The 26,358-nt window shown below is 54.6% G+C and overlaps 1 protein-coding gene across 4 annotated transcripts; it reads right to left on the reverse strand.

Annotated features, from left to right (window-relative positions):
* Positions 1-3,153: 3,153 nt before the first annotated feature.
* Positions 3,154-25,847, reverse strand: MAN2A2 (mannosidase alpha class 2A member 2). 4 transcript variants are annotated; one of them, XM_066355736.1, is made up of 24 exons: positions 25,602-25,847; positions 25,209-25,401; positions 24,246-24,391; positions 23,420-23,677; positions 23,204-23,348; positions 22,914-23,085; positions 22,374-22,501; positions 22,080-22,253; positions 21,510-21,696; positions 17,835-18,012; positions 17,352-17,554; positions 17,087-17,269; positions 16,809-16,923; positions 16,518-16,585; positions 16,236-16,401; positions 15,565-15,804; positions 15,227-15,349; positions 14,839-14,953; positions 14,456-14,589; positions 14,118-14,259; positions 11,090-11,223; positions 8,223-8,417; positions 7,896-8,006; positions 3,154-7,320 (listed from the first exon to the last, which is right to left on the reverse strand). In XM_066355736.1, exons 3-24 carry the CDS (start codon positions 24,375-24,377, stop codon positions 7,168-7,170), a joined length of 3,456 nt encoding a protein of 1,151 aa, XP_066211833.1. In that variant the 5' UTR covers positions 24,378-24,391; positions 25,209-25,401; positions 25,602-25,847; the 3' UTR covers positions 3,154-7,167. The 4 variants fall into 4 exon arrangements, with proteins under 4 accessions (XP_066211833.1, XP_066211835.1, XP_066211832.1 ...); XM_066355738.1 differs by lacking the exon at positions 25,209-25,401 and having other exon boundaries at positions 23,420-23,656; XM_066355735.1 differs by lacking the exon at positions 25,209-25,401.
* Between the last annotated feature and the right edge of the window lie 511 nt (positions 25,848-26,358).

Genomic DNA, 26,358 nt, shown 5'->3' on the forward strand with positions numbered 1-26,358 from the left:
GCTCTACCACTGAGCCAACCGGCCAGGGCCTCAGTTAAGCCTCTTAAGGCAGTGCTGAGTGTAGTACTTTTTGGAGAATTTGGGTTTTTGGGTTTTATTTATGTGAGAATAGGGGAGATAGGAAGACTCCCGCAAGTGCCTCAAACAGGATCCATCTGCCAACCCCATCTGGGGGCCATACCAAGCTATTTTTAGTGCCTGAGGCTCTCCAGCTCTGGGCCACACTGAACCTGGAACCAATTGAGCCACTGGGTTAGGACAGAAAGAGGGAAAAAGGGAAGGGGGAGAAGCAGATGGTTGCTTCTTTTGTGTACCCTGACCAGGAATTAAACCCGGGATGTCCATATGTCAGGCCAACACTATCCACTGAGCAACTGACCAGGTCCTCATTTCTTTAAAAATTCGGTTTTCAAAGGTTAGGATTACAGGATTTAAAAAACAATATTTACCAAACTTTTCTTTTTTTTTTTTTTACAGAGACAGAGAGAGAGTCAGAGAGAGGGATAGAAATGGACAGACAGACAGGAACGGAGAGATGAGAAGCATCAATCATTAGTTTTTTGTTGCGCATTGCAACACCTTAGTTGTTCATTGATTGCTCTCTCATATGTGCCCAGACCGCAGGCCTTCAGCAGACAGAGTAACCCCTTGCTCGAGCCAGCAACCTTGGGTCCAAGCTGGTGAGCTTTGCTCAAACCAGATGAGCCCGTGCTCAAGCTGGTGACCTTGGGGTCTCGAACCTGGGTCCTTCCACATTCCAGTCCAATGCTCTATCTACTGCACCACCACCCTGTCAGGCTATTTACCAAACTTTTTAAATTAGTCTGCAGTTTTTAAGTGGTTTAAAATTTAAGTTTCAGGCCTGAAGTTGCAGGCTTGACCATGGGGGTCGCTGGCTTGAGCAAGGGGTCACTCGCTCTGCTGCTGTAGCCCCCCCCCCCCGGTCAAGGCACATATGAGAAAGCAATCAATGAACAACTAAGAAGCTGCAACGAAAAATTGATGCTTCTCATCTCTCCCCCTTCCTCTCTGTCCCTATCTGTCCCTGTCTCTGTCAAAAAAAAAATATTTTTTCACTTAGCATTCTTAAGCATTAAAAGTGAGGGGGGCCCTGGCCCACTGGCTCCGTGGTAAGGCGTCAGCCCAGCGTGTGGATGTCCCAAGTTCAATTCCTGGTCAGGGCACACAGGAGAAGTTCCATCTGCTTCTCCACCCCTTCCCTCTCACTTCTCTCTTTCTCTCTCTCTCTCTCTTTCTCCTCCCCTCCTGCAGCCAAGGCTTGATTAGAGTGAGTCAGCCCCGGGCACTGAGGATAGCTCCATGGCCCCTGCCTCAGTCGCTAAAATGGCTCTGGCTACAATGGAGCAAGGGCCCCAGATGGGCAGAGCATCACCACCTAGTGGGTTTGCCAGATGATCCCAGTTGGGGCACATGCAGGAGTCGGTCCCTGCCTCCCCTCCTCTCACTAAAAAAAAATTTTTTTTTAATGTTGAGAGGGCAGCAGTATAGCTATGCTTACTCCTCTAGTTTGGACGCAAATCTCTAGGAATTCCAACTGGGAACCCATTTTTAGAACTCAAGGCTTCCACATTCAATGCTGTGTCTTAAATCTTCAAGCCTGTCACATCCCAAATGCCGAGAAGTCCCATTCCCAACCCCACTAGTGCCCAGACTACCTAATTATGTAGTCTCTTCCGGTTCAGGTTTATTCTTAACTACAGAGGTCCAAAGTCAGGAGCTAAAAAAGAAGAAAAGGAAATTAAACAAAAAAAATCAAACAAACAAAAAAAACCCAAAACCAAAATGGATGGAGGCTCTTTGCAGGCCCACTTGGTCCTGGCAACTGAATTTTTTTTTTTTTGCAAGAGAGGGAGAGTTTGAGTTGGGGGGGGGGGGGGCGGTGAAAAACAGGAAGGGAGATGAGAAGCATCAACTCATAGATGCAGCACATGCCTTGACCAGGGTCTCCAGCCGAGCCAGTGACCCCTTGCTCAAGCCAAGCGACCTTAGGCTTCAAGCCAGTAATATTTGGGCTCATGGAGTCATGTCTATGACCCCACGCTCAAGCTGGTGTGCCTGTATTCAAGCTGGCAACCTCAGGGTTTCAAACCTGGGTCCTCAGCACCCTAGGCTGACACTCTATCCACTGCTCCACTACCTGGTCAGGATTTTTTTTTTTTTAATTTATTGATTTTAGTGAGAGAGGAAGAGAAGAGAGACAGGAATATATTGTAGATCTGTTCCTTATGTGACCTGACTGGGGATCAATCTGGCAACCTCTGTGCTTCAGGGTGATGCTCTAACCCATTGAGCTATCTGGCCAAGGTGAATTTCTGATTCTTAAGTAAAATTAAAGTTTGCTATGAAGCTTCTGGTCCCTCTAAAAGAGCCTGAGTATCATCAGCAGAATGTGGTAAGCAAGTCAATTTAAGGTTAAAGATGTTGAGCTTATGCTCTGACCAGCTGTTTCAGTGGTGGAGTGCTGGCTCGGCGTGTGGTGTCCCAGGTTCAGTTCCGTCAGGGAACACAGGAGAAGCAACCATCTGCTTCTCCACCCTTCCTACTCCCCTCTTTCTTGCTCTTCCCTTCCTGCAGCTATGGTTTGATTGGTTCAAGTGCATTGGCCAGCGCACTGAGTATGGCTCCCTAGAGCCTCCACCTTAGGTGCTAAAAATAGCTCAGTTGCAAGCATTGGCCCCAGGCAGAGTTTGCTGAGTGTATCCCAGCCAGGGGGAATGTGGGAGCCTATCTCCCCTCTTCTCACTAGATGAGAATACTTACATACATACATACATACATACATACATACATACATACATACTAGTTAAGATTATATTTACCCACTGCATAAGCCAAATCAGAGTTGTCTGAGCCTGGCTCACCCTGAAATGGAGGTCCCAGTTCTTAGTTTGAACCTGTCTTTCTCTTCATGGTTCCAACTAGCCATACAGCCCTCCTTTCATGAAAGCAGAATGGTTCTAGGTGGATGGAGAGGTCCAGGGAGGAAAGGAATGCTATTAATTTCCAGTGATTGAAGTTTCTTCAGTTAGGTCCTTGTAGAGCCCGTATCTGCGGCCACCATCTCAGCCACCTGGTCAACACAGGTTCAGGTTTGATTTGGACCAACGGTAAGGAATCAACAGAGCCAAAAACTGGTGTTCCATTTTCCTTTATTCTAGACTTGCACTCGGCAAGCCAAGTAAAAACACACACTGGACTCCAAAACCCACTCATTCAGTGCTCACAAAACTACTGACTCATCCGAGTTTTCCTAGAATCAAGGCTTCCACCTCACCAGTCTTATTAACCTCTGTTCCCCATCTCCTTCTCCTCCAAACTGGCTTCTCCTTCCCCCATTCCGCCATTTTGGCTGCCTCCTCCTCATGGCTTCCCTGCCCTGCTCCATCCTGGGCTCCTCCTCCCTACAAGAACATGGCCACCCTCTCCCCAAAATGGCCTCCTAGCTCCTCCTTTTAAAATCTTTTGGCACAAAAACCCTCCCCCAACACACATTAGCATAACCATGCCCCTTCCAAGCAAGAAGAGCATTAATATTATCACTTGGGCACTGGCAGCACCATCTTTAATAAGGGTGAGAAAAAATACCTTTATTTGCCCAACAGTCCTGCTTTCAGTTTTGATTGTAATTATATTACAACTGTGAGACCTCTGCCAGAGTTCAATGGTCAAGGGTTGCTGCTTGTGTTAAAACTGTAGGCCCATTTCCGGCCCTGGCCGGTTGGCTCAGTGGTAGAGCGTCGGCCTGGCGTGCAGGAGTCCCGGGTTCGATTCCCGGCCAGGGCACACAGGAGAAGCGCCCATCTCCTTCTCCACCCCTCCCCCTCTCCTTCCTCTCTCTCTCTTCCCCTCCTACAGCCAAGGCTCCATTGGAGCAAAGTTTGCCCGGGTGCTGAGGATGGCTCTGTGGCCTCTGCCTCAGGCGCTAGAATGGCTGTGATTGTGACTGAGACACCCCCAGATGGGCAGAGCATCGCCCCCTGGTGGGCATGCTGGGTGGATCCCAGTCGGGTGCATGCGGGAGTCTGTCTGACTGCCTCCCTGTTTCCAACTTCAGAAAAAAAAAAAACAAAAAAAACTGTAGGCCCATTTCCAAATTACGTATGCAAAAGAATTACCTGGGAGCTTGTTCAAATGCAGATTCTTTGGCCACTACTCTTAGAGACAGGTCCCATGGGTTGTGCCCGGGAATATGCCTTACCCCATATGTGCTACAGTTAGGTGTTTTGTTTTGAGTGACAGAGACAGGAAGGGAGATGAGAAGCATTATTTCATAGTCCTGGCACTTGTTCATTGACTACTTCTCATATGTGCTTTGACCAGGAGACTCCAGCTGAGCCAGTGACCCCTTGCTCAAGCCAGCAACCATGGTGTCATAGACACACTCAAGGGGATGACCTTGGGGCTTTGGACCTGGGTCCTCTGTGTCCCAGGTCAACACTCTATCCTCTGCACCACCGCCTGGTCAGGTCACAGGTTTTATTTCTTGTTGTTGCACGTCCGTCTCAGGTCACTGGAGCTCTGCCCCACAGACCCTCATTCCAGCATTCAGGCTAAAGGAGCAGCCCCAGCCAAGAAAGGCCAAGAGCTGGAATTTCAACAAGCAGCCCTGGTGAATCTGAACCAGACCCTGAGCAATGCCGCCTATGTAGTTCCGTAAGGCCAGCAGAGGACTCGGCATTTTAAATCCTGGCAGATGAGTCATTTCATTGCACACCTAACACCTCCAAAGATAATAATAGCCTTTATTCTGCCAATTTCCTACAGGGATCACAAATTCTCCCTTATCATTTGACTCCAAATTATTTTATACTAGCAGATAACGCCTGCTGTAATGTAATTGCTTAGCATCCTTTACTACTATTACAGCTCATACTTACTGAGCTCCTATGTGTACCAGGCACAGTGCTAAGCACTTGACACTGACGATCTCACTTCTTCCACTATGATATAGCCAGGACCATGTGCCCTGGACGGTCTGGAAGAACGCTGCGTCACTCTGGAAGCTTTAGGTGGCTGCTTAGCAGGCCCAGTGACTTTCTCTAAGGACCCCAAAACAAGCTTTTTCTCCTAAAGTAATTGTTCTCATCAATTTTTTAAGTGCTGCAAATATCTTCTCCCAAATCTGCCTTTTGTGTTTTAACCTTGATGTTTTCCATCATACAGAAACTTTGAATATTTTTGTGATAAATTCTATTTTTCCCTCATTATATCTTTTCTATTATAAATTGTTTTGGTTTTGTGTCATGTTTATAACAGACCTTCCCACACCAGAGGTATAAAAATATCCTGTATTTTCTTCCGTAGTTTTGTAGTTTAACCTTTTAAATTTTTGTCCCTTCTGGGACTACGTTTTGTGGAAACTGTGAGGTAGCGATCTCACTTTTGCAGACAGTTGTCCTAAAGTACTGCTTATTAAATAATCCCTCATTTTCCCCTTAATACTCCTCTTACCCTAAATTCCCAAATGCCTGGACCTGTGCCTGGACTCTCCCACGCGTCCTGCCACCCTCTCTGTCTGCTCCCACTACAGGTCACATGCACTGAGCTCAGCGCTACGTGAGCATCCTTTGGGACGTCCATAGGACAGTGCCCGCCATCCGTCTCAGTAAGGCCACCCAACTTCTCAGGACTCAGAATGGTCTTGGTTTTCTCACATATTTGCTCTTCCAAATGAGCTTTAGAACCTGTCAAATTCCAAAAAGTAAACAATTTCACTGGAATATAATGACTTTATGGGCTGTTTGGAGAAAGCCAGTCTATACAGGAAACAGAGATATCATTTGGGTCAACTTACACAATGCGCTTGACAGGTCTCTGGTTGATGCACTTAGATTTTATAGGTCAGCCCTTTTATCATCTACAATGACAGTTGTAACTCTTTCGTCTCCCTCATCTGTCACACTGTAGGGGTTAGTAGTGCCAGCACTTCCCTAAAAAGTTAGGTCCTTGGCTAGTTTGTGGCTTGAATAGGAAAGTGTGCAGTCTGACTCTTCAGAATGCCATTAACTGCGGTTTCTGATCGAGACTTTTATCTAGATTAGCATGTTTCTTTCTAATCTTAACTTACTGAGTTTTAATAAGGGATAGTGTAAATTTTTCCAAGTATTGTTTCAGCATCTACAGAGGCTATCATACATTTTTTTCTATTAATCGAAACGGAAATGAAGGCTGATGAGCAGCCCAGCGCCTCCACTTTACTCATGTACGGCTGGTCCCCGGGCCGGAGCGAGCTCTTCTGCAGGGTACAGCGGTGGAGAAGCTTGTGGCCTGACAGAAGGGGCGGCGCTAAAGCCTTCCCAGGTTGCCCATGCACATGGGGCCTTGGAGGCTTTACTTTCTTTCCAGGGAAAGGAAGTCTACCAGACCAAACGTCCTCATGACCAGAAGGAGCTCTTGGGGACAGATGTGTACAGTGTACAGGGACCAAAGAGAAGTCAGTAGGGTGGAGGACCCTCCGTGCCCCTGCCACCATCCCACAAACCAACACACAGACTAAGTGCCCAGTTTGAGATGGGGGTTTTGTACCTAAAGTGTCCTGTGACCTCTGTCCATGGGAGTCTCTAGCAAGTCCTTCCACCGCACTGCAGTCCCTAGCCAGGGCATGCAGGCCGGGGAGCACTTAGAGAGGAGCCATCCCAGAAAGTCTGCGTGCTCCTACTCCTCCACCCCGCTGCCAACCCTGGCCCCACCCCCCTCCGCACGGCGTCCCTCTGCTCCTGCTTGTCACACCAGGATACGTACACAACCATAGGGTCCCCTAGTGCCAGCCGACCCTGAGGCTGGACTGTCACCCAACTGGCCTCCCCAACCTCTCCTGCTTCTCCATCTCACTCTGGGAAAAGGAGGGGTGCTTGAGCTTGTGCCCAAACGGGCAGCCACTGACACCCCAAAGCAGAGGCTGGCCCTGCCCATTCTGACCAAGGGCCTTCTCTCCTGAATCTCACTAGCATCTGCCCTAGCTACCCAACACTGGGCCGTGGGTTGCCCCAAGCACAGAAGCAACAATAAACAGGAAATGAGGGCCGAGCTGTCTGTTCAGTTCTGAGAGGTAGATCGGGACGGGAGACCCAGTGTGGCTTGTCCAGTCCGACCTTATGTTAGAGGCCGTCTCTGTGGATGAACTCTCTCTCCAGGCCACAGGAAGCCCTAGCTCAGGCGGAGGCGAAATGTGGCAACCTCCATGGGCTCCAAGTGGATGTCCGTGCTGTTGGAGGGCGAGGCCAGAGGGTACAGTAACGTCAATGAGGTTGGCTGCAGGAAACCCACATCCAGGCCATGGAAGAGGCTCCCCAGGGCCACCTGTGCAGAGGAAAGAAGGGGCCGGGCTGTGTCGGGTGCTGAACGCCAGGCAAGGCAGCTCTTCCTCCACTGACTGTGGCCCCCCTCAGCATGAGCCTACAGCCCACGCACATTTGTGTCCAGTCTCCGGTTCACCCAGACGCGCTCAACCCAGAGCCTGTCCTTAGACCTACGGTTGGAACCACTGCACTGAGCTGGGAGCTCTTCGAGGGCAGGGACCACGCCTTGGTTCACGTCGGAAGGTCTGGCATGTGGCCCGGCTTACACAATGAATTCAGTTCATTGTGGTTTATTTATTTCTGTGTTTTCTACTGTTTGATGGCCGTCCCTACTCATGGGACAGTTGTCCAACTATATGCATCATCTAGAACTTGCCCGTCAGGGTTCAGCAGCTTTAACACCAATGTCAGCAGCTCCCCCTCTTCTCTCTAAAATGCACCAGAGTAACCCGTGCCCCCCGACTGCTGCCTGACCTCACCACAGTCCCAGCCTCTCTCGTGCCGGCCAGTTCCGGGGGCCTCATTTCCCCGACTCCTCTCACAGGCACCCCCTCCCCACACCTGGGCCCTGCTCACCTTGCCTTGGCTTGTGGTGCAGTTGAAGCCCAGGTTCTTAGCCTCAAGGCCACAGTCAAAGCCTTTGCGGTGTAAGATGAGTGCGGCTTCTGCCGAGGGCAAGGCAGCATCCTGGATGGCAGACAGCACAGAGGCAGTGAGGGCGGCGAGGGCGGCGAGGGCGGCGAGGGCGGCGAGGGCGGCGAGGGCGGTGAGGGCAGTGAGGGCGGCTCGCCAGCCTCAGGCGCAGCAGCACCTCTGCCCGGAGGCAGTGCTGGGACGGGGAGGGTCTGGGTGAGCACAGGCCAGCACGTGGTCCTGGAGTGCAGGGCTCAGTGGGACACTCACCTCCGCCTGGAGCGTACGCAGGTTGAGCAGGTGGAAGTCACAGGGCAGCGAGGAAGCCAGAGGATGAAATGAGTGCAAACTAGGGGCTGGGGGCGGCCTCTTGGCTACAGGTAGGGCAAGCACTGGGGCATTCAGGTACATGGAGGTCAGGTGGCTGAGGAGGGATGGGTAGCTGGTCAGGTGGCCATCTGGGACCTGCAAGATTGGCCCAAGATGTGAGTAAAGGAACGGAGCCAGGGTGAGGGGAAGATAACACACAACCGGGTCAATTCCTTTGAAAAGAGCTTCCCTGATGGGTCTAGACACGAGCAGTGCCTGGCTCCAGGACCCTTCAAGTGTGGCCACTTCCCATCACACACAGCTTAGAAAGGGCTATTTCACTGGGTCACCTCTCTTCTACTTTTCGGGTTGTTTTTTCTTCCAGTACACTGTTGTGAACACTTCCCATCACAGAGAGGTTCTCAGTGGGGGAAGGGCGGCAGACAGACAGATGTGAGCTTCACCAGGAGGCCAGGGCCTCTGATGGAGACGGGCCCAAGGGATTGTCCACAGCCACAGCACCAGCCCTGAATCTCGGGCCCAGTGGTCCCCACAGCTGTGCGGACTGGGACTACCTGGATGGCTTCCCAAGCCTCACAGGCCTATGCTGAACTTCCCTCCAAGGCAGCTACTTTCCTGTATTCTGGACTTCTGGGCCCAGTCCTGCCCACCTTAGCCTGGCCCAGTGTCTCACTTCCCTCTGCTCATCTTTTTTTTTAATTCAGTGAGAGGAGGGGAGGGACAGACAGACTCCCGCATGTGCCCCGACCAAGATCCACCCAGCAAGCCCACTAGGGGGCAATGCTCTGCCCATCTGGGACATTGCTCCATTGCTCAGCAACCGAGCTCTTCTTAGCGCCTGAGCGTATATAGGCTATGGAGCTTTCCTCAGCGCCTGGGGCCAACTCACTCCAATCAAGCCATGGCTTCAGGAAAGGGGGGAAGGGGAGAAGGAGATAAGAGAAGAGAAGGAGAGGAGGAGAAGAGGAAGGGAGGAGAGGAGAAGAGGAGAGGGGGAAAGAGGGAGAAGAGGGGAGAGGAAAGGAGAGGAGGAGAGGAAAAGAGGGGGAGAGGAGAAGAGAGGGGGAAGGGGGAGAGGGGGAAGAGGAGGAGGGGGGAAGGGGGAGAGAAGCAGATGGTTGCTTCTCCTGTGTGCCCTGACCAGGAATCGAACCCAGGACATCCACACACCGGCCGACCCTCTACCACTAAGCCAACCAGCCAGGGCTCCCTCTCCTCATCTTGTCCCACCTCTGTTCTATCTTCACATGCCCCCCCGACTTTTCCCTCCCAAGGCTCAAGGTTAAGCCACCAACCTTTCCTGCTTGAAGGCCTTTGAACTGCGCCCCCCAGCCTCCAGTCTTCCCCAGATCCACCCTACGCCCTGCTGTTAGATAGACTTAGGACAGTCCTGACAATGTCCTTCCAGCCTCAGATCCTTCACTGGCCTCCAGGATCAAGTCCAGACTCCTAGCCAGACACTGAAGGCTCACTGCCGCCTGCCTCATCTCCCCTCATGCTAGCTCAGGCTGACCTGAACTTACTGCAGTAATAGAAATATGCTATATCTATATATAACAGCTACTAGCCACATGTGGCCCCTGAGCACTTGACATGTGGCCAAGTAACAGGTTACTGTGTGCTGGCGCAGTGGGAAAAGCATCAACCTGAAACACTAAGGTCACAGGTTCAAAACCCTGGGCTTGCCCAGTCAAGGCACAGAAGAGAAACACTACTATGAGTTGATGCTTCCTCCACCTCCCCCGCTTCTCTCTCTCTCTCAAATCAATAAATAAAATGTTCAGTCTTCACATGGGGTTAGCCCTGGCTGGATAGCTGAGTTGATTAGCATGTCATCCTGAAGCGCAGAGGTCGCCGGTTCGATTCCCTGTCAGGGAACATACAGGAACAGATTGATGTTCCTGTCTTTCTCTCTCTCTCCACTCCTCTCTCTAAAATCAATAAAGAATAAAAGATATAGAAAAAGGCCACATGAGCTGGTGGCTACATTAGACAGGCAGCTCTGAGTGAAATCACTGCTATTCTCCATTCACATGGTCTTTCTTGCCTCTAGCTCTGTGCCTTAGCTCATGTGTGGATATCAGACCCCAGTCATCAAAGCCACACCTGGATGGCACCTCCTCCAGGAAGGTGTCCTTAATCCTTGGCCCAGTGTTCTCTGGCTCCTCAGAACCAGTGAACACACCCATTTCGTATCTAACATCTCTACACATGTGGCTGGTCCACCACCCATACCGCGAATCAATTCGTAGAGAGCAAAGTCAGCATCCTGAACAGCTGAGAGCACAGCAGGGGCTCAGGATCCATGGAGGGGAGCACAGACGCAGGAGTGGAGGAGCAGTCTCCGCCACCACAGCTCTGGCTCCGGCCACATCCTGCTTGCACTAGCTTTATACCCACCGCGGGCCCTTACTGCCCGGTTCCGTCCCCTGCGTCTGTGAAAGACCAAGTCCCTAAACATGGCTGCCAGTTCGGAGAAAAAGCCAGGTTGGTGGTGGCAAAGAGCCATGAGATGAGCAGGGCAGGTGGAGAGAGGGGTGGGGAACAAGGGGCCGCAGGGAAGGGGCAAGGGAGGTACAGAGAGAGGGAGGCGAGGTGAACACTGAGGGCTGGAGAGGGAGCGTGGGTACAGTGGGAGGGAGGCGCCAGGCTGCGTGAGACGGGGCTTCAGAGCATCACACGCACTCCCCCAGACCCAGGAATTGGAAGTGTGCGCTCGCCATCCCTGCCCAATGCTAGCTATGCTCCTCATGCCCTTGGCTGGTGCCCCAGGGCCACCCACCCTGGCAGGGAGGCCTCGAATTTACCTCACTGCCCAGGGTGCGCCGTTCCAACAGGAGGCGGAAGCGGTTGCAAGTTCTCTTATTGTCCTTGAGTCCTTGGCCTAGACCTCGGTTGTCATCCTGCATTAGCCGCCGGTCCAAGATGACCTCGAGCTGGCCTGCAGAAGTGAACTGTGAGGCCGCAGCCCAGGCAGACAGTGACCTCTGTGAGAACCCTGACCACAGGCCTGGGAGAAAAGCCCAGTGGGCTGGCCTCAAGCTGAGTCACTCTGGATAATAAGCAGCCCTGGGCCCTCGAGCTGCAAAGGGGCTCAGTGAGGGCTGGCTTCACAGAGGCTTCACCCGAGTGCAGGAGTGGGCAGGCTTACCCCGGGCAGTTCACTGTTCCTGCCCCGTGACTCACGAGGGGAACCTGGCCAGATGTCCAGGCAGGAGCCGCATCTAGACCAACTACATAAACAAACTAAACAAACAAAGGCAGAACTGCCATTGCCAGCCATCAGCTGCTGCCCTAACTGGGCAGGTTTTCTCAAGACTGGGCACAGGCTCTCCACCCTGGTCACCCTAAGACAGGCTCCTGCTCTGCCCGCCTTTCAGTCAGGAGGTCTGCGGGAGGACAGCCAGATGGCATGTCAGGCAGGGGCTCGAATGAGGTGTCATTTGTGGCTGCCTTGGGAAAAAGAGATGAGAGGTAATCACCTTAGCTTTCTTTTCTTTTCTTTTTTTTTTTTTTTACAGAGACAGAGAGAGAGTCAGAGAGAGGGATAGACAGGGACAGACAGACAGGAACAGAGAGATGAGAAGCATCAATCATTAGTTTTTCGTTGCGCATTGCAACACCTTAATTGTTCATTGATTGCCTTCTCATACATGCCTTGACCGCGGGCTTTCAGCAGACCGAGTAACCCCTTCCTCGAGCCAGCGACCTTGGGTCCAAGCTGGTGAGCTTTTGCTCAAACCAGATGAGCCCGTGCTCAAGCTGGTGACCTCGGGGTCTCGAACCTGGGTCTTCCACATCCCAGTCCGACGCTCTATCCACTGCGCCACTGCCCGGTCAGGCTTAGCTTTCTTTTTTAAGTATGATTGGGGACGGAGCTCACTGCAAAACTGACATATGCTGGGATGAGGGTTTTCCAAGTGCTGTATTGTAAGACTCTCCCGAGGGGAGCCCACACACATGGTCCTGCCTTTCCACCTCCCCAGCCCTGGTTCTGACTCGGCAGTTTCTCAGTCTTTTCCCTGAACAGTCACAGAAAGATAACCGAAAGCCCGAAAATGACACCTTGCACATAAAACGATCATTTCTTTTTTTTTTTCCTTTTTCTTTTTTTTAAGTGAGAGGAGGGGAGACCGTGAGACAGACTCCCACATGTGCCCCAACCAGGATCTACCCAGCAACCCCCAACTAGGACCGCTGTTTGAATCAGTAGAGCTATTTTTAGTGCCTGAGGCTGATGGGTAACCCAGCCATCCTCAGTACCTGGGGCTGACCCTCGAACCAGTTGAGCCACTAGCTGTGGGAGGAGAAAAGGGGCAGAAAGGGGAGAGGAAGGGGGAAGAGAAGCAGATGGTCACTTCTCCTGTGTGCTCTCACTGGGAATTGAACCCAGGACATCCATTAACTAGGCTGACACTCTATCCACTAAGCCAACCGGCCAGGGCCAAAATAATCACTTCTTAGCACACTGTTTTCAGAAGGGCAGAGAGAACCAAGCAGGAACACAGCTTAGCTAGGGAATGATGGCACAGATGGGAAAATTCTACATCCAGGGAACCCTAGGGAAAGGGCAGCAGAGCCCCACTCCTCTCAGCACTGTGCTCACCACCAGCCCCCATGCAGAGTCTGGACGGGCACTCTGCCTCAGCCCTACACACACTCCATGGGGAAGGAAGATCTGAAGATCTGAAGGCCTCAGATCTGCCTCAGGGGCCACCAAGTGCAAGCTGTTCACTTCCCCCCAAAGTGAACAGAGACTCCTGGGCTTGCCTGGCTGACCAGCTCCAGGCCACTGCTCCTCGTGTCCCTGTTTTGATTCTTAAGAATGTCATTCTAGGCCCTGGCCGGTTGGCTCAGCGGTGGAGCGTCGGCCTTGCGTGTGGGGGACCAGGGTTCGATTCCCGGCCAGGGCACATGGGAGAGGCGCCCATTTGCTTCTCCGCCCCCCCCCCTTCCTCTCTGTCTCTCTCTTCCCCTCCCGCAGCCAAGGCTCCATTGGAGCGGGGATGGCCCGGGCGCTGGGGATGGCTCCTTGGCCTCTGCCCCAGGCGCTGGAGTGGCTCTGGTTGCGGCAGAGCTACGCCCCAGAGGGGCAGAGCATCACCCCCTGGTGGGCAGAGCGTCGCCCCTGGTGGGCGTGCCGGGTGGATCCCGGTCGGGCGCATGCGGGAGTCTGTCTGACTGTCTCTCCCCGTTTCCAGCTTCAGAAAAATACAAAAAAAAAAAAGAAAGAAAAAAAAGAATGTCATTCTTTCTTTTAATGACTAAGAATAGGAAACGGTAAGCATTTTTTCTCCTTTGCTAAATATTTCATTACAACATCAATATACTTTTCCAACTGTCCCTCTCTCATCCCTGGCGAGAAGGGAGCTGCAGACGTCAGCTGAGAATCACTGCCCTGGCCGGTTTGCTCAGTGGTAGAGCATCAGCCTGGCATGTGGCAGTGCCATTCGATTCCCAGTCAAGGAACACAGAAGTGACCATTTGCTTCTCTACCCTTCCCCCCCCCTTCTCTCTCTCCCTCTCTTGCTAAATTCAATAAATAAAAAAATATTCAAGAAATAAAAGAGAATCGCTGTTCAACATTCCGATGCCTCTTGAGGGGATGCAACAGGGCACCCACCCCCAGGTGCCTCCATCAGAGGAGAAGACGACAGCGGTGTCTGCCTCCCTCCAGCGCCTGTGACTGACAGCTCTCAATGGCTCACCCCTTCTTGCTTGGAAGTGATGCCGACTGGAAGGAAGGGGAGGCCTGGGGAGTGGAGAGCCCTAAGGAGCAGGATGACTTCCCTTTCTTGTCCTTTACTCTCCATGCAACACCTGTTCCCCACTCACCACTGTGGAGGCTGGAGACGCCCAGGGCCTGGGCAGTGTGCAGCGTGAGTCGGTTCTGAGTGTCCTGGATGTAGGCCAGGACGGGCATCGGGTAGAAGTTGGCCTGTAGGGGCAGCTTCTTCAGGTACCGCCGGGGCTGCACCTGGCAAGGCCGGCAGGTCAGGGCATCGGGGCCTCCCCTCACTGGGTCCCAGTCTAAAGGAGCCCCCGACCACTCCTGCCTGGCTCCCCCTTCTCCATCAGGGCAGCCCGCCCCCACTTTGGTGCCTGTGATGGAAGCAAAACCCAGTCTAAGTTCTGTCCCATGCCCTATCAGGGCCTTGGGTCCCAGGAATCACCTGAAAGCCATTGAGGTCTGTGAAGAAGGTGCCCTGGGTGTCAATGTTTGTGTGGATGCGCAGGGCCAGCTCTTTGTTGACGTAGTCACGGACGTCCACCAAGGATGACATTTCCAGAGACAGCCCCTCCACCCCTGGGCACAGGGACAGAGGGAGACGTGAGAATGGACCACAGCCCGAGACTGAGCTGGACAGGCTAAGCCCAGCACCCCAGGCCCTTTGCAGCATTTCCTGGGTGACCTTCACTCCAAGAGAATCATGCATCGTCCTGGCCTCAAACTGTAATTTATCAGCTATATGAACAGAGAACAGGCAGAAGGAAGAGCAGGTCAGCCCAGAGGGCCCACACCTCCTTTCTGACCACCCTCATCTGCAGGGCGCACCTGGCAGGTTGTAGAGCCGGACCGCCTGGTGAACGTGGTCATAGTATGCCACCACCTCTGAGAAGAAAGGGCCTTCAGTGACACGCAGCACAGGGGCATCCTTGGGGACGTAGGGCTGGGGACAGAGCAGGTGGCAGCTGAACCCACAGCACAGAGCTAAGCAGGGAGCTACCAGCCCAGGGTCAGTGCGGGATGCTGTTGTTCGTGGCAGGCTCTGGCCAAGACCCCTGACTGAGCTGGGGCCCACCCCCCTCCACTTCCCAGAGGCAGCACAGGCAAGGCCCCCAGCAGGCAGGGCCCACCCTGGACAAAGGCCAACCCCTCCTCACTACCTCAGCTCACAGGTTTCCTTGTGCCCAAAGGGGTCTCCGAGGTGTCCTTAGGGTACCTGGGCCTCGTCATCAGGCAGGAAGAGGTAGGCTCCACTCTTGTCTTTGGATGTGCGGGTGCCATAGACAAAGAACCCCATGTCCACGCGCTGTTCCTGTGTCTCATCCACCCTTCGAATGCTCTGCCAAGAAACACAGCCCTGACCCCTGGCCCCATACCGGTATGTCAGGCCTGCTCCCTGGGAGGGCACGGACGAACTTCCCCAAGGGGCCAAGCCCAGCTCCCCTGAGGTCCACCAGAAGCCGTGGTGCCCTCTGCCAGGCCCACCGTCTGGGTGGTGGCATGCTCACAGGCCCACGGCACGCACGCCCTCTGGCTCCCTCCCTGGCCCTTTACCTTGAGGAGCCCGCTAAGGCCTGAGAACCAGACCTGCATGTAGCGGTTGCTGAGGGCGAAGTCGCCAGCGCCAGAGTCGATGACGCGTAGAGGGAATGCCTCGTGCCTGCTGACGGCCAGGCGCCGGCCATGCAGGTAGACGCGCACGGAGGAGGGCAGGGTGCGGTGCCCGTCCAGGCCCAGCTGCAGCTGCAGCACGCCGAGGCCCAGCGCCGGCAGGCGGATGGGCACAGACACCTGCTGGCACAGGGGGTCAGGAGGCAGGGGCCACAGACTGAGGGGCAGTTTAGGACGCAAGCCTGAGATTCTGGTCCTGGGGCCTGAGCAAGTTCCTACACTACTGGGGCCTCTGTCCTTTCTGCTGAAAGTGGAGGTGACATTACTTGCCCCTCATCAGACTGTTGTGAACCTCAAATGACATTTAAAAATCTATGAAGTGGTAGCCCCAGGCTAAGCTTCCAAGAAAGATTTGCTAAATGAACGAATGGAAGGGCAATAGAACGCCGTTTTTACTGTTGTGATCAGCACACCTCACCTTTCCTTCAAGGAGACTCAGATCCCGAAAGTGACTGTCCTCTGGGCAAGTCTTTTCCCTAGGACTCCTGTCCCCAGCCCTGGGAATGAGCAGGAGGGTGGGAGGTTGGTGCTGAAGGACAGAGGCCCCCGCTCACCTGGTAGACGTCAGGGACCATGTCAGTGGCGGAGCTCCAGTGTGCGCTGACCTGCACAACCAGGGGCTGACCATCCTCTGAAAAAACACGCACGCGGGGCGAGCTGACGAGCAGGGACACCACGCTGAGCCGCTCCTGTTCCAGCGGGTTGAAGAGCACCACATACCTGTGGGCGGAAGGTGAGCTCGCGCAGGAAGCCAGCGCTCCCGGGTGGCAGGTGCGGAGCTGGGCGGGTGCAGGGAGCCGGGAGCAGCTCTGCCTCGGGCGGCCCGGCCCACTCACCTGGGTGAGGAGTCCAGCTGGATCACCGTGCGGTCTGGCAGGGTGTCGTGCTTTAAGCGGGTCTCATCCTGGAATTAGGGGGGTGAGACAACACGGGGCCCAGCCTGACTCACCATCCTACCGCCTGCCCCCAGCCCAGTCTGTCCTGGATGGGAGCAGTAGCAGCACTGGGCACAGATCTCCACCCCAGGACTGGGAAGGAGAAGAGGAGAAACACCCTCGCACCCCAGCTGTTGGGATGGGACTGCTCACATCAGAGGGTCCCCAAGCAGATCCAGGAGAGGGACTCACCATCTGGAGGAAGGGCGCCTCAGGGTCGAAGCGGTAGGTCGCCTTGTCCCCCAGTACAAGATAGTGAGCTGCGTTAATGATGACCTGCTTCAGGTTGACAAGGGAGCGCAGCAACCTGGGGCACAGGAGAGGGATGGTGGCGATCACCACAGACACCCTCCCTGTGCTGCCAGCAGGACGAGGCTCCAGGAGTCCTGCCCACTGAGTGCCCATACATCCTCTCTCTGGGATTGTAGGCAGGGGCATGGAGTCGCCGGGGAGAAGATGGAGCTCCCCACCTGACCCCGTAGTCTACGACAACTGCCTCCTTGGCAGTGCCAGTGATGGCATCATGGTGCTGGAAAAGCCCCAAGGTGCGCCGAGCTTCCGTCAGAAGGGCCAAGTTCGAGAGCGGGTACTGGCTGGCCAGTCCAGAGCGGCGGGCGTGAGCGACAGCCAGGCTGTACAGAATCTCTGCCCCCCTGCAGAGAGACCAGTCAGCGCCCACCCACACCCGCCCAACCCACCCTCTGCTTTTCACAAGTCTGCCTGCCCGGGTCTCACCGCAGGTGGGCTTCCAGAACACGGTCCAAGCTCTTGTAGAAAGGCCGGGAGGTGAAATAGCCTGTCCAGTAATGGTCCTCCCGGTCCGCATAGGAGAAGAAATCTCCACTCAGCACAGGAAACCCTGGAGGCCGGGCCCCTGGCTCCACCCCCATCCTCTTGTACAGGGCATCAAAGTACTCAGAGAGGGTGCCAAACTGGGCCTGTGGGGACCCAAAAAACCCGCTCCCATCAGTGCCGGAGCCACCTGGGAACTGTGGCCCTGTGTGCAGCCAGGGCGGGTGGGTGCCGGGATCCTGCCTGCACAATCCCTTCCCACCCTCTGGACTTCACATGCCAGCTGGGGGCCTGGGAAAGAACTCTGACAGAAAAGGGACGCCTTGCTGAGGGTCCGAATAAACCCTGGTTTGGAGCCAGGAACGGGGCACACGGAGCCTGGTGGGAAGGGCTGGCAGGCAGCACTGCCGAGGGCACCCCTCGCACCTGCACGTGGAGGTCAGGCTTGCTGTTGAGGAAGTCAAAGAGCCGCTGGTAGTTGAAGAACTGGGCGTCCCACTCCTGGGGTTTGACATAGCGGAAGTCGTCGCCCAGCGGCACCAGCAGGATATTGCTTCGAAAAAGCTTGGACTTCTTGCGGTACTGGTCCAGGAGCAGGGCTGCCCTGCATGGGAAAGAGCCCAGCTTGAGTCTCGGTGTTACAGGACCCTGAGCAGAGCCAGCCCAATAGGCCCCTGTGTAGCACCCCACCAGGGAGTCGCTCGGCCTGCCGGTGCGCACCTCCTGGGGTGGGAAACCCCATCCCAGAGCCCAGTGCTCTCAAGATGGTTCTCAGAAGCAGAGAGCTCTACCTGCGCCGGGCTGCTTGTATGGTTTCAATTCCCCGACCCCACACAGAACAGATCAGTCCTTCTTCCCCATGATTCTCCTTCAGATAGACAAAAAATGTGCCCGTGCTCCTCTCTGTTCCGGGACCCAGTGATGGATACAAGGGACAAGGGTGGGTCAGCCCACAAGCGAAGACAAAATCACAGCCCATTCCGGCCTGGTGCTTCCATGGGAGCAGTGTCTGGTTGGCGGCTGCCCGTCACCCCACAGTGCTGACGTCAGGTGCTGTGTTCTCCATACAGGCAGCTCTAAAGGTCTTTTCTCCTCATCCTGAAATTTCTATTGTTTTCTGAAGTTAAAGGTGGAAACTTACATCTGTATCTAATAAAATTTAGGTGGTTCGGCCCTGGCTGGTTGGCTCAATGGTAGAGCGTCGGCCTGGCGTGCAGAAATCCCGGGTTCAATTCCCAGCCAGGGCACACAGGAGAAGCGTCCATCTGCTTCTCTACCCGTCCCCCTCTCCTTCTTCTCTGTCTCTCTCTTCCCCTCCCGCAGCCGAGATTCCACTGGAGCAAAGATGGCCCGGGCGCTGGGGATGGCTCCTCGGCCTCTGCCCCAGGTGCTAGAGTGGCTCCGGTCGCAACAGAGCGACACCCCGGAGGGGCAGAGCATCGCCTCCTGGTGGGCAGAGCGTCGCCCCCTGGTGGGCATGCCAGGTGAATCGCGGTTGGGCACATGCGGGAGTCTGTCTGACTGTCTCTCCCTGTTTCCGGCTTCAGAAAAAATACAGGAAAAAAAATAAATAAATAAATAAATAAAAAATAAAAAATAAATAAAAATTTAGGTGGTTAGATTTGACCCACATCCCAAACTATTGAGATCTTTTGGGATCCTGATCCTGACATGCCAGCTTCATTCTGTCCACCACTGAGGGAGGCAGCCCTGGAGCAAGAAGCCTGGCCTCGGGAGCCAGACCACGCCAACGCCAGCTCTGCGTGCACTCGCTGAGTGACCCTGGGCAGTGACTTAACCTCCCGGGGCCTCAGTTTCTATAAAATAAGGATAACATCATAACATTATGGGAATTAAAATTAACTGCATGAATTGATACCTGCTAAAACACCTGGCACCTTGTAGGAACTATATATAAACATTTATTTTCTCTTTTATCCAAGTTACTGATAAAATCCATAGATAAAAAGGGCTCTGGAGCATATCATCTAAGTTCCTTTCATTTTTTTTTTTCTTTTTCTTTTTCTGACGTTGGAAATGGGGAGGCAGTCAGACAGACTCCCGCATGCGCTCGACTGGGATCCACCCAGCATGCCCACCAGGGGGCGATGCTCTGCCCATCTTGGGGTGTCGCTCTGCTGCAATCAGAGCCATTCTAGTGCCTGAGGCAGAGGCCACAGAGCCATCCTCAGAGCCGGGTCAAACTCTGCTCCAATGGAGCCTTGGCTGCGGGAAGGGAAGAGAGAGACAGAGAGGAAGGAGAGGGGGAGGGGTGGAGAAGCAGATGGGCGCTTCTCCTGTGTGCCCTGGCCGGGAATCGAACCCGGGACTCCCGCACGCCAGGCCGACGCTCTACCACTGAGCCAACCGGCCAAGGCTCCTTTCATTTTTTAAATCGATCTATTAATAAGAGACAGTCATAGGTGTCACAGTTCAACCAGCTGTTAAGCTATTTAACTGTGCTGATCAGCTTCTACTTTTCTATTTTGTTTTCAGAAGGCTCCTCAAATACCATTTCCCCCTAAACTATCTTTCAAAAGAGTAAACAAAGTTACTCTCATGGCTTCCTCACTGCACATCTGGGCTTGCATCTGTGGCTCATAGCAGCTGCCTTAAGAAAAATCCTACCTCGGCCCTGGGCGGTTGGCTGAGTGGTAGAGAGTGTTGGCCTGGTGTGTGGAAGTCCGGGTTTAATTCCCAGTCAGGGCACACAGGAGAAGCACCCATATGCTCTCCACCCCTCCCCCTTCTCTCTTTTCTCTCTCTCTCTTCTCCTCTGCTGCCAAGGCCAAAGCTTGATTTGCTCAAGCGAGTTGGCCTTGGGCACTGAGGATGGCTCTATGGCCTCTGCCTCAGGCGCTATAAAATAGCTCTGGTTGCAATGGAGCCATGGCCCCAGATGGGTCAAGTATCGTCCCCTAGTGGGCTTGCTGGGGGGTCCTGGTGGGGGTGCATATGGGAGTCTGTCTCTCTGCCTCCCTTTCTCTCACTAAAAAAAAAAAAAAAAAAGAAAAAATCCTGCCTCCATGGTCCTAGGTGCTTGTTTGGAAGCAGCACTTAGGTTTCTGAATTCTGGAAACAAAAGACCACTTTCTTTCCTTTCGGTCACATGTTTTTTCTCTTGGATATCATAGAAACTGGAGTACTGCAACATGAAAACCAGTTCAACCTGTTATATTCTCTCTTCTCTCTTTTTTTTTTTTTTTGCATTTTTCTGAAGTGAGAAGTGCAGAAGCAGAGGGAAAGACTCAGGCATGCACCCGACCAGGATCCAACGGGCATGCCCACTAGAGGGCGATGCTCTGCCCATCTGGGGCATTGCTCCGTTACAACTGGAGCCATTCCAGCACCTGGGCCAACTTTGCTCTAATGGAGCCTTGGTTGCAGGAGGGGAAGAGAGAGACAGAGAGGAAGGAGAGGGGGAATGGTGGAGAAGCAGATGGGTGCTTCTCTGTGTGCCCTGGCCGGGAATCAAACCTGGGACTTCCACACACCAGGCCGACGCTCTACCACTGAGCCAGCCAGCCAGGGCCCAACCTGTTATATTCTTAAGGCCATTCTGGTTCTAGCTAAATCGCTGTTTTGATCGCTCTTAATCCGCACTTTCACAGGGGGCTGATTTCAGCAACAGCGACATTCTAAGGGTCCTTAATGATTCTCTCAAAAAGAACAGGACTGTCTTCTCAGAAGCCAGAAGCTGCTGGGCAGGACCTAACATGCACATGAATGGGGCTTTCTGGTTCTCAGAACACGGAGAATCCTGGCTGACTTTGAGCCAAGGCAAGATGCCTGGCAGGTTGAGTGAAGGCATATTAGGCTGGAGGTTGGGAGGAACTATGTACCCAAATTGAGAATTATCCACCTCTGAGTCAGCCAACGGGCTCTGACAGTTTGTTAGGACACAGGAAAACATGCTCATTTGGGAAGTAAAACAATTTTGGGAAAAGTGGTCCCTTAGAGCCACTCGTTTTACAGGAGACTCAGAAAGGAGCCACCACCACAGTGGCTGTGGGCCTGAAGCACCACCTGAGCCCACCTCCCATTTTAAAAAGTCCCCAAGCAGCAGAGCCCAGAACAGGGCCCAGGGCTGGCTGCTAATACCTGTCGGCCACGTTGGTCTCCGAGATGGTGCGGGGAGGCACCTTCCAAGGGCAGTTGATGTGCCCACCAGGCAAGCGTTTGAAATCAAACTGGCAGCAGACCTTGGGATCTGGGCCACAGGTGTGCGGGATATCATAGCTGTAGAAGGGCATCATGTGGCAGAAGATGTCTGTGCTGGAGTCCGAGTCTGAGGAAGACAAAGCAGTCAGCCACCAGCCAGCTGTGTCAGGAGCTAGGTGTAGGGGTACCAGCAGGCCAGGGATCGGCTCCGGGTATAGGCAGCCCTGATGAAGGGGAGGCTCGACGTAGACTTAAGGCTGCAGAGGGCATGAGGCCAAGGATTAGGACATGGGGAGGGCGGTGGAGCACGCAGCTCCCCCACGGGATGGCACGCTCAGACTCCCGGGATGAACAGCAGATCCCATAGAAGCCGGAGGTCTACGTGATCCCACTTGACCGGAAGGACAGAGCGCTTCTGGTGGCCTGCACCAGTGCCCGCTGATCTGCTCTGAGATCCCTGCCCTTCCCCAGGGAGAACTACTGTCACCCCTCTGCCCTACCTGGCCTTACCCCATGTCTGCCTCCACATGAACTCCAGGCTGTGGGTGGCAGCAAAGTGCTTCTTGATGGCATAATGCACCCTCTGAACCAGCATGTTGGTCAGGTTGGCACGGCGCAGCAGGTAAGCCATGGTGGGGCTGTATCCAAAGGGGTCCACTGCCCAACCCGAGCGCGGGGTTGCACCTGGACAGGAGCACAGAAGCCAGAGGGCCCAAACACCTCAGCAACTAGCCTCCAGATACCAAGCAGCCACTCCCTGCCACCCCCTAGCTCTGGGGGCAGACTTCCTGAGCCTGGCCTCACCGAGGTTTCTCTCCACCCACTGGTGTCCCTCGATGAGCTGGTCAATCAGCGCAAAGTAATGGGAGTTGGCCTCGTCAGGCATCACCCAGCCTCCCGTCACGATTTCCAGCTGCCCGTTTCCCACCAGCCTGGAGTAAGGACTCACACTCAGTATGGGGCAGGGACATTTGCCCAGTCGTGCCAAAAAGAAGATGCTGGGGCCTGTGTGCACTGGCCTCGCTGAGCCAGCTCACCCAATCCCGGGACAAAGAGGACAGGTACGCGTCCGCGCTGTTCTGGCTCTGCTTACCTGTGGACGCCATCTGTGCGCCCCGGGGCCTGACTCACGCTTTCTCTTCTCTGTGTTCACAGAACTTTGATTTCTCTTAACACAAGTGACCCTCAAACCAGTTCTGATTCTCGCTTCTCCACCATCGCGCCTCACCCCTGCCCTGCTTCCCCTACCTCCCTGCCACAGAGGCACCCATGGCTTCACGTGCATCTCGTACACCCATCCCCGCCCCAGGGGACAGCCCTCCCGTGCCTGCGATGGGCACTGGCCTTCGGACTGCCGCTCTCTTTTGGGCACTGATGTTATCCCACCACTTGGCAAAGAAGGAGATTTCAGCCCAGAGGAAGCGCCGCCGGGGGTCCTCTTGCAGCTTGGACACCATGCTGTTGAGGATGTGCTGGGTCTGCTCCGTGTAGTACTTGTCAAAGGTCATGATCCAGCCTGGGAGCCAACACAGGGTCCCCTGAGGATACCGCATCTCCTTCCACTGTCCCCCCCGTCACCCTGCCATCAGAAAGCCCGCTCCACACCCCGGCTCCAGGGCTCTGCTGGCCCTCACCTGGGTCATTGTGAGAGTGGGGCACCACAAACACTTGCAGGTCTTCAGTGTCCCAGTCATTTGGGCTGTAAGAGATGTCGAAGCCTTGCTTCCACACTCCACCGTCCACATTGTCAAAAGGGAGCTCCTCCAACACGGTCAGCATCTGCCAAGCAGAAGAGCAGCTCAGTGCCACCTCCATGGCCACCAAGGGTCCCTGTCAGCTCTGACTCTCACCTGCAGCTCTGGCTTCTGGCCCCGGCCCCCCAAAGCAAACTGGCAGTTTTGTGGGGAGATGGAGAAGAAGCTGGGCTGGGGCTCCGGCAGCACCACCCAGGAGCCGTTGGCTGTGTAGTAGGGGAGCGGGGCAGGCGGGCCCTCTGCGTTGGCGGTCAGCTCCAGTACGGACTCCTTGATGTGGCTGATGATCTCATGGTTCTCCTCCAACAGCTGCTCCAGCTGCTCAATGCGATTCTGCAGTACAGAAATTTGGCTCTGCCAGAAAACCAGAAAGCGATCACCCACGGCTCCTTATACCCCTGGGATGATCTCTTCCTGGGGCCTGGCACCTAAAGCCTGACTGACTAGGACCCTGCCCTCAACAGTGGAAGTCAGAACCATGAGCCTACAGGGCCATGGCGCTGCTAAGATAAGGGTAGAGGTATGAGTTAACAGGGAGAACTGCAATCCACTTGGCCTGGGAGCACCCTCACCCTCTAGCTCCATGGGGGACGAAGGTTTCACCTTATATGCCTATTCTCAACAATCTACGCTATCTGTGTGGAGCGCTATGCTGACAAGTACTGCATCCGGGCTCAGAGGGAACAAATGGTGCAATCCATTAACAACGTCTGCCAGGAATTCCCGAGATGGAGCAGTCCATCATGCCACTTTCCCTTCCGTGTTCCCTTCTGCCATCATTGCCTTTAGTTTAGGTTTCTAGAGAAGCTGCCTCCAGGGAAGGAACGGTTTTGTCCTGGGCTCACATGACTCTCTAGCTAGGGTGCTAACCTGAGCCCAGATGACTTGCACATGAAGGCCTCAGATGCCAGGTGTGACTCACCCGGGGGAAGTTCCCACCACTCTGGTGTCGGGCAGGGTCGTGCTGCACTCGGTCCAGCATGAGGTAGAGTGAGAAGACAGCCACGCAGAAGACAGCAGCCCCACACACAGTCACTTGCTTTTTCAGCTTCATACTGCCACACACACCTGGCAGGAGGGACACCATGTGTAGCTCCAACTGTCAAAATCCCTTTGGTGATCTTTCCACCAAATGCCCCAGTGAGTTCCGGAAGGCTGCTTCCAAGGAACATCTATTTGCCTGACTTCCAAGAAAAGCAAGCTTCAAAGCATCACATCCTAACACTGGCTGTGGCTCCTGGATCTTATTTTTCTTGGCTAAAACACAGAAAGCACAAATAAATAACACATCTGAGGCTGGTCCGGCCTCGTCCTGAGGGCAGCTTTCCCCAATGGTGAAGCTGACTCTCTCTCCCCAGATTGCCATAAAAAACACGACCAGATAATAAATTTGCCAGCTCTGACTCCATATTCTAACCAGTGCCCCAAAGAGCTCATCTGTAAGAAAGGCACAGCAGGCAAAGGAGGTGGGTGTCCAGGCTCCTTAACCACGTGGTTCTAGTTTCGGAAGAATAAACTGCTATTTTGATTTAAAAGATACAACTATTCAATAAATCCCAAAGAGACTGCCAGGAAAACCTTTATCCCTGCCCTCTAGGACCAGGCTGGTACTCAGCAGAAACTGCCTGTCACAGCCGTTAAGAAATACAGAATGAATTTTAAAAGCAGCAGCTGATATTTCTAACAGACTGAGTCCTCCATCTTCTCCATTAGTTCTGATTCCGCAGAGAAGAACTTTCAGCCTCTGCTTCTACAGCATTTAGGGGACCCCCTGGGAAGCCAGCAGTGACTGACGCTGAAGACCCTCCGGGTAGGGAGAGGACAGGCAAAGCTGCTCGCGTGTGGGGCAACTTCGGCCTCCCCGAGCCCGCCGGCCCCCACCTGCCTGCTGGGCAGAGGGAGGCCGCTGACCGCCAGCGACGCGGGGCGGGCCGCCGCTCCGAGCGTCCCACCGGCCAGGGCCCAGGAGCTCAGTCGCCGGTGCCTTGCGCCCTACTTAGCGCAATCTGATTCCGCTCTGGAGCCTCGGGCAGTATTTTTAGCTCTCGGAGGTTGGTTCCCCGCCAGAGTGGGTGGAGCTGGAGAGAGACCGTGGAATCACCCGGGAGGCAGGCACCTGCGCCGGGTCGTCGGCCACCGCCCGCCGGGCCAGCCCTTCCCCCCCAACACAGTCTGCGGGTCCCGGAGCCGCGACCACTGTCGGTGCGGAAGCGCAGGCCGCCCCAGCCGGGCCGCGGCGGGGCACCCGGACCCTCGCCCATAACCACCGGCGCTTTACCTTCTGCGGCCGGCCTCGCGCCGCTCCGGACCCCGCGGTGCCTCTCACATTCCCGGGGCGGCGGCCCGCGCGAGGCAGCGACACAGGGAAGGCGGCCCGTCGCCCCGGCTCCTTGCGCCGCAGCCACGCTCCCGCAGGGCCAGGGCCGCTGCCGCGCTCCAGTGAGCCCGTCCCTTCCTCCAGCGGCCGCCAGCCGAGCAGCGTGCGGGGCGGGGACAGCCGCGCCGCCCCGGCCCCTCCCGGCCCCGCCCGGCCGGGCTCGGCTCCGGCTGGGCTCGCACCTCCCGGGCGCTCCGCGCCGTGGGCTGGAACCGCAGTGCGCAGCCGCAGTCCGGCCCGGCCTGGGTGCGCTGCGGAAGCACGAGTAGGGGAGCGGGACTTGATTTGGTCTGAACGTTACTAGAGTAAGCACGCAGCCAAAGGCACAGGAGTGGAAACATTGCCCTTGCATTGCTCCAGCCTTGCAGCGGAGCACATTTTCCGCGCCCGTGCTGCCCTGCTCTAGGTGTCCTTATTTTGATGCAGCTACATTTGCAGGCAGAGGGTTGCTGCCGCCTGTCGGTGCGGTTCACTCATCACCATCCCTTTCCTGCTTGCCACCCAAAGTTAAGAAAGACGTCACAACACAGTGACGGAAAGTGAGTTGACTTTGAGTGATGCACACAGCACAAGCAACAGTTCAAATGCTATAGAAATGTTTACCTGAAACTTATATACTCATATTGATCAATATCACCCCATGAAATTTAATTTCTAA

This window comes from Saccopteryx leptura, chromosome 13, assembly GCF_036850995.1.
Source record: "Saccopteryx leptura isolate mSacLep1 chromosome 13, mSacLep1_pri_phased_curated, whole genome shotgun sequence".
Taxonomy (NCBI): domain Eukaryota; kingdom Metazoa; phylum Chordata; class Mammalia; order Chiroptera; family Emballonuridae; genus Saccopteryx; species Saccopteryx leptura.

What these genes read in the sequence shown, in the direction of transcription:
- MAN2A2 (XM_066355735.1), bottom strand. Translation starts at nt 24,377, where the DNA reads ATGAAGCTGAAAAAGCAAGTGACTGTGTGTGGGGCTGCTGTCTTCTGC. An exon ending in GTGGTGGGAACTTCCCCCGG is followed by an intron (nt 23,678 to 24,245) that starts GTGAGTCACACC and finishes GTTTTCTGGCAG; the next exon opens with AGCCAAATTTCTGTACTGCA. An exon ending in GTTCTGGAAGCCCACCTGCG is followed by an intron (nt 17,270 to 17,351) that starts GTGAGACCCGGG and finishes GTCTCTCTGCAG; the next exon opens with GGGGGCAGAGATTCTGTACA.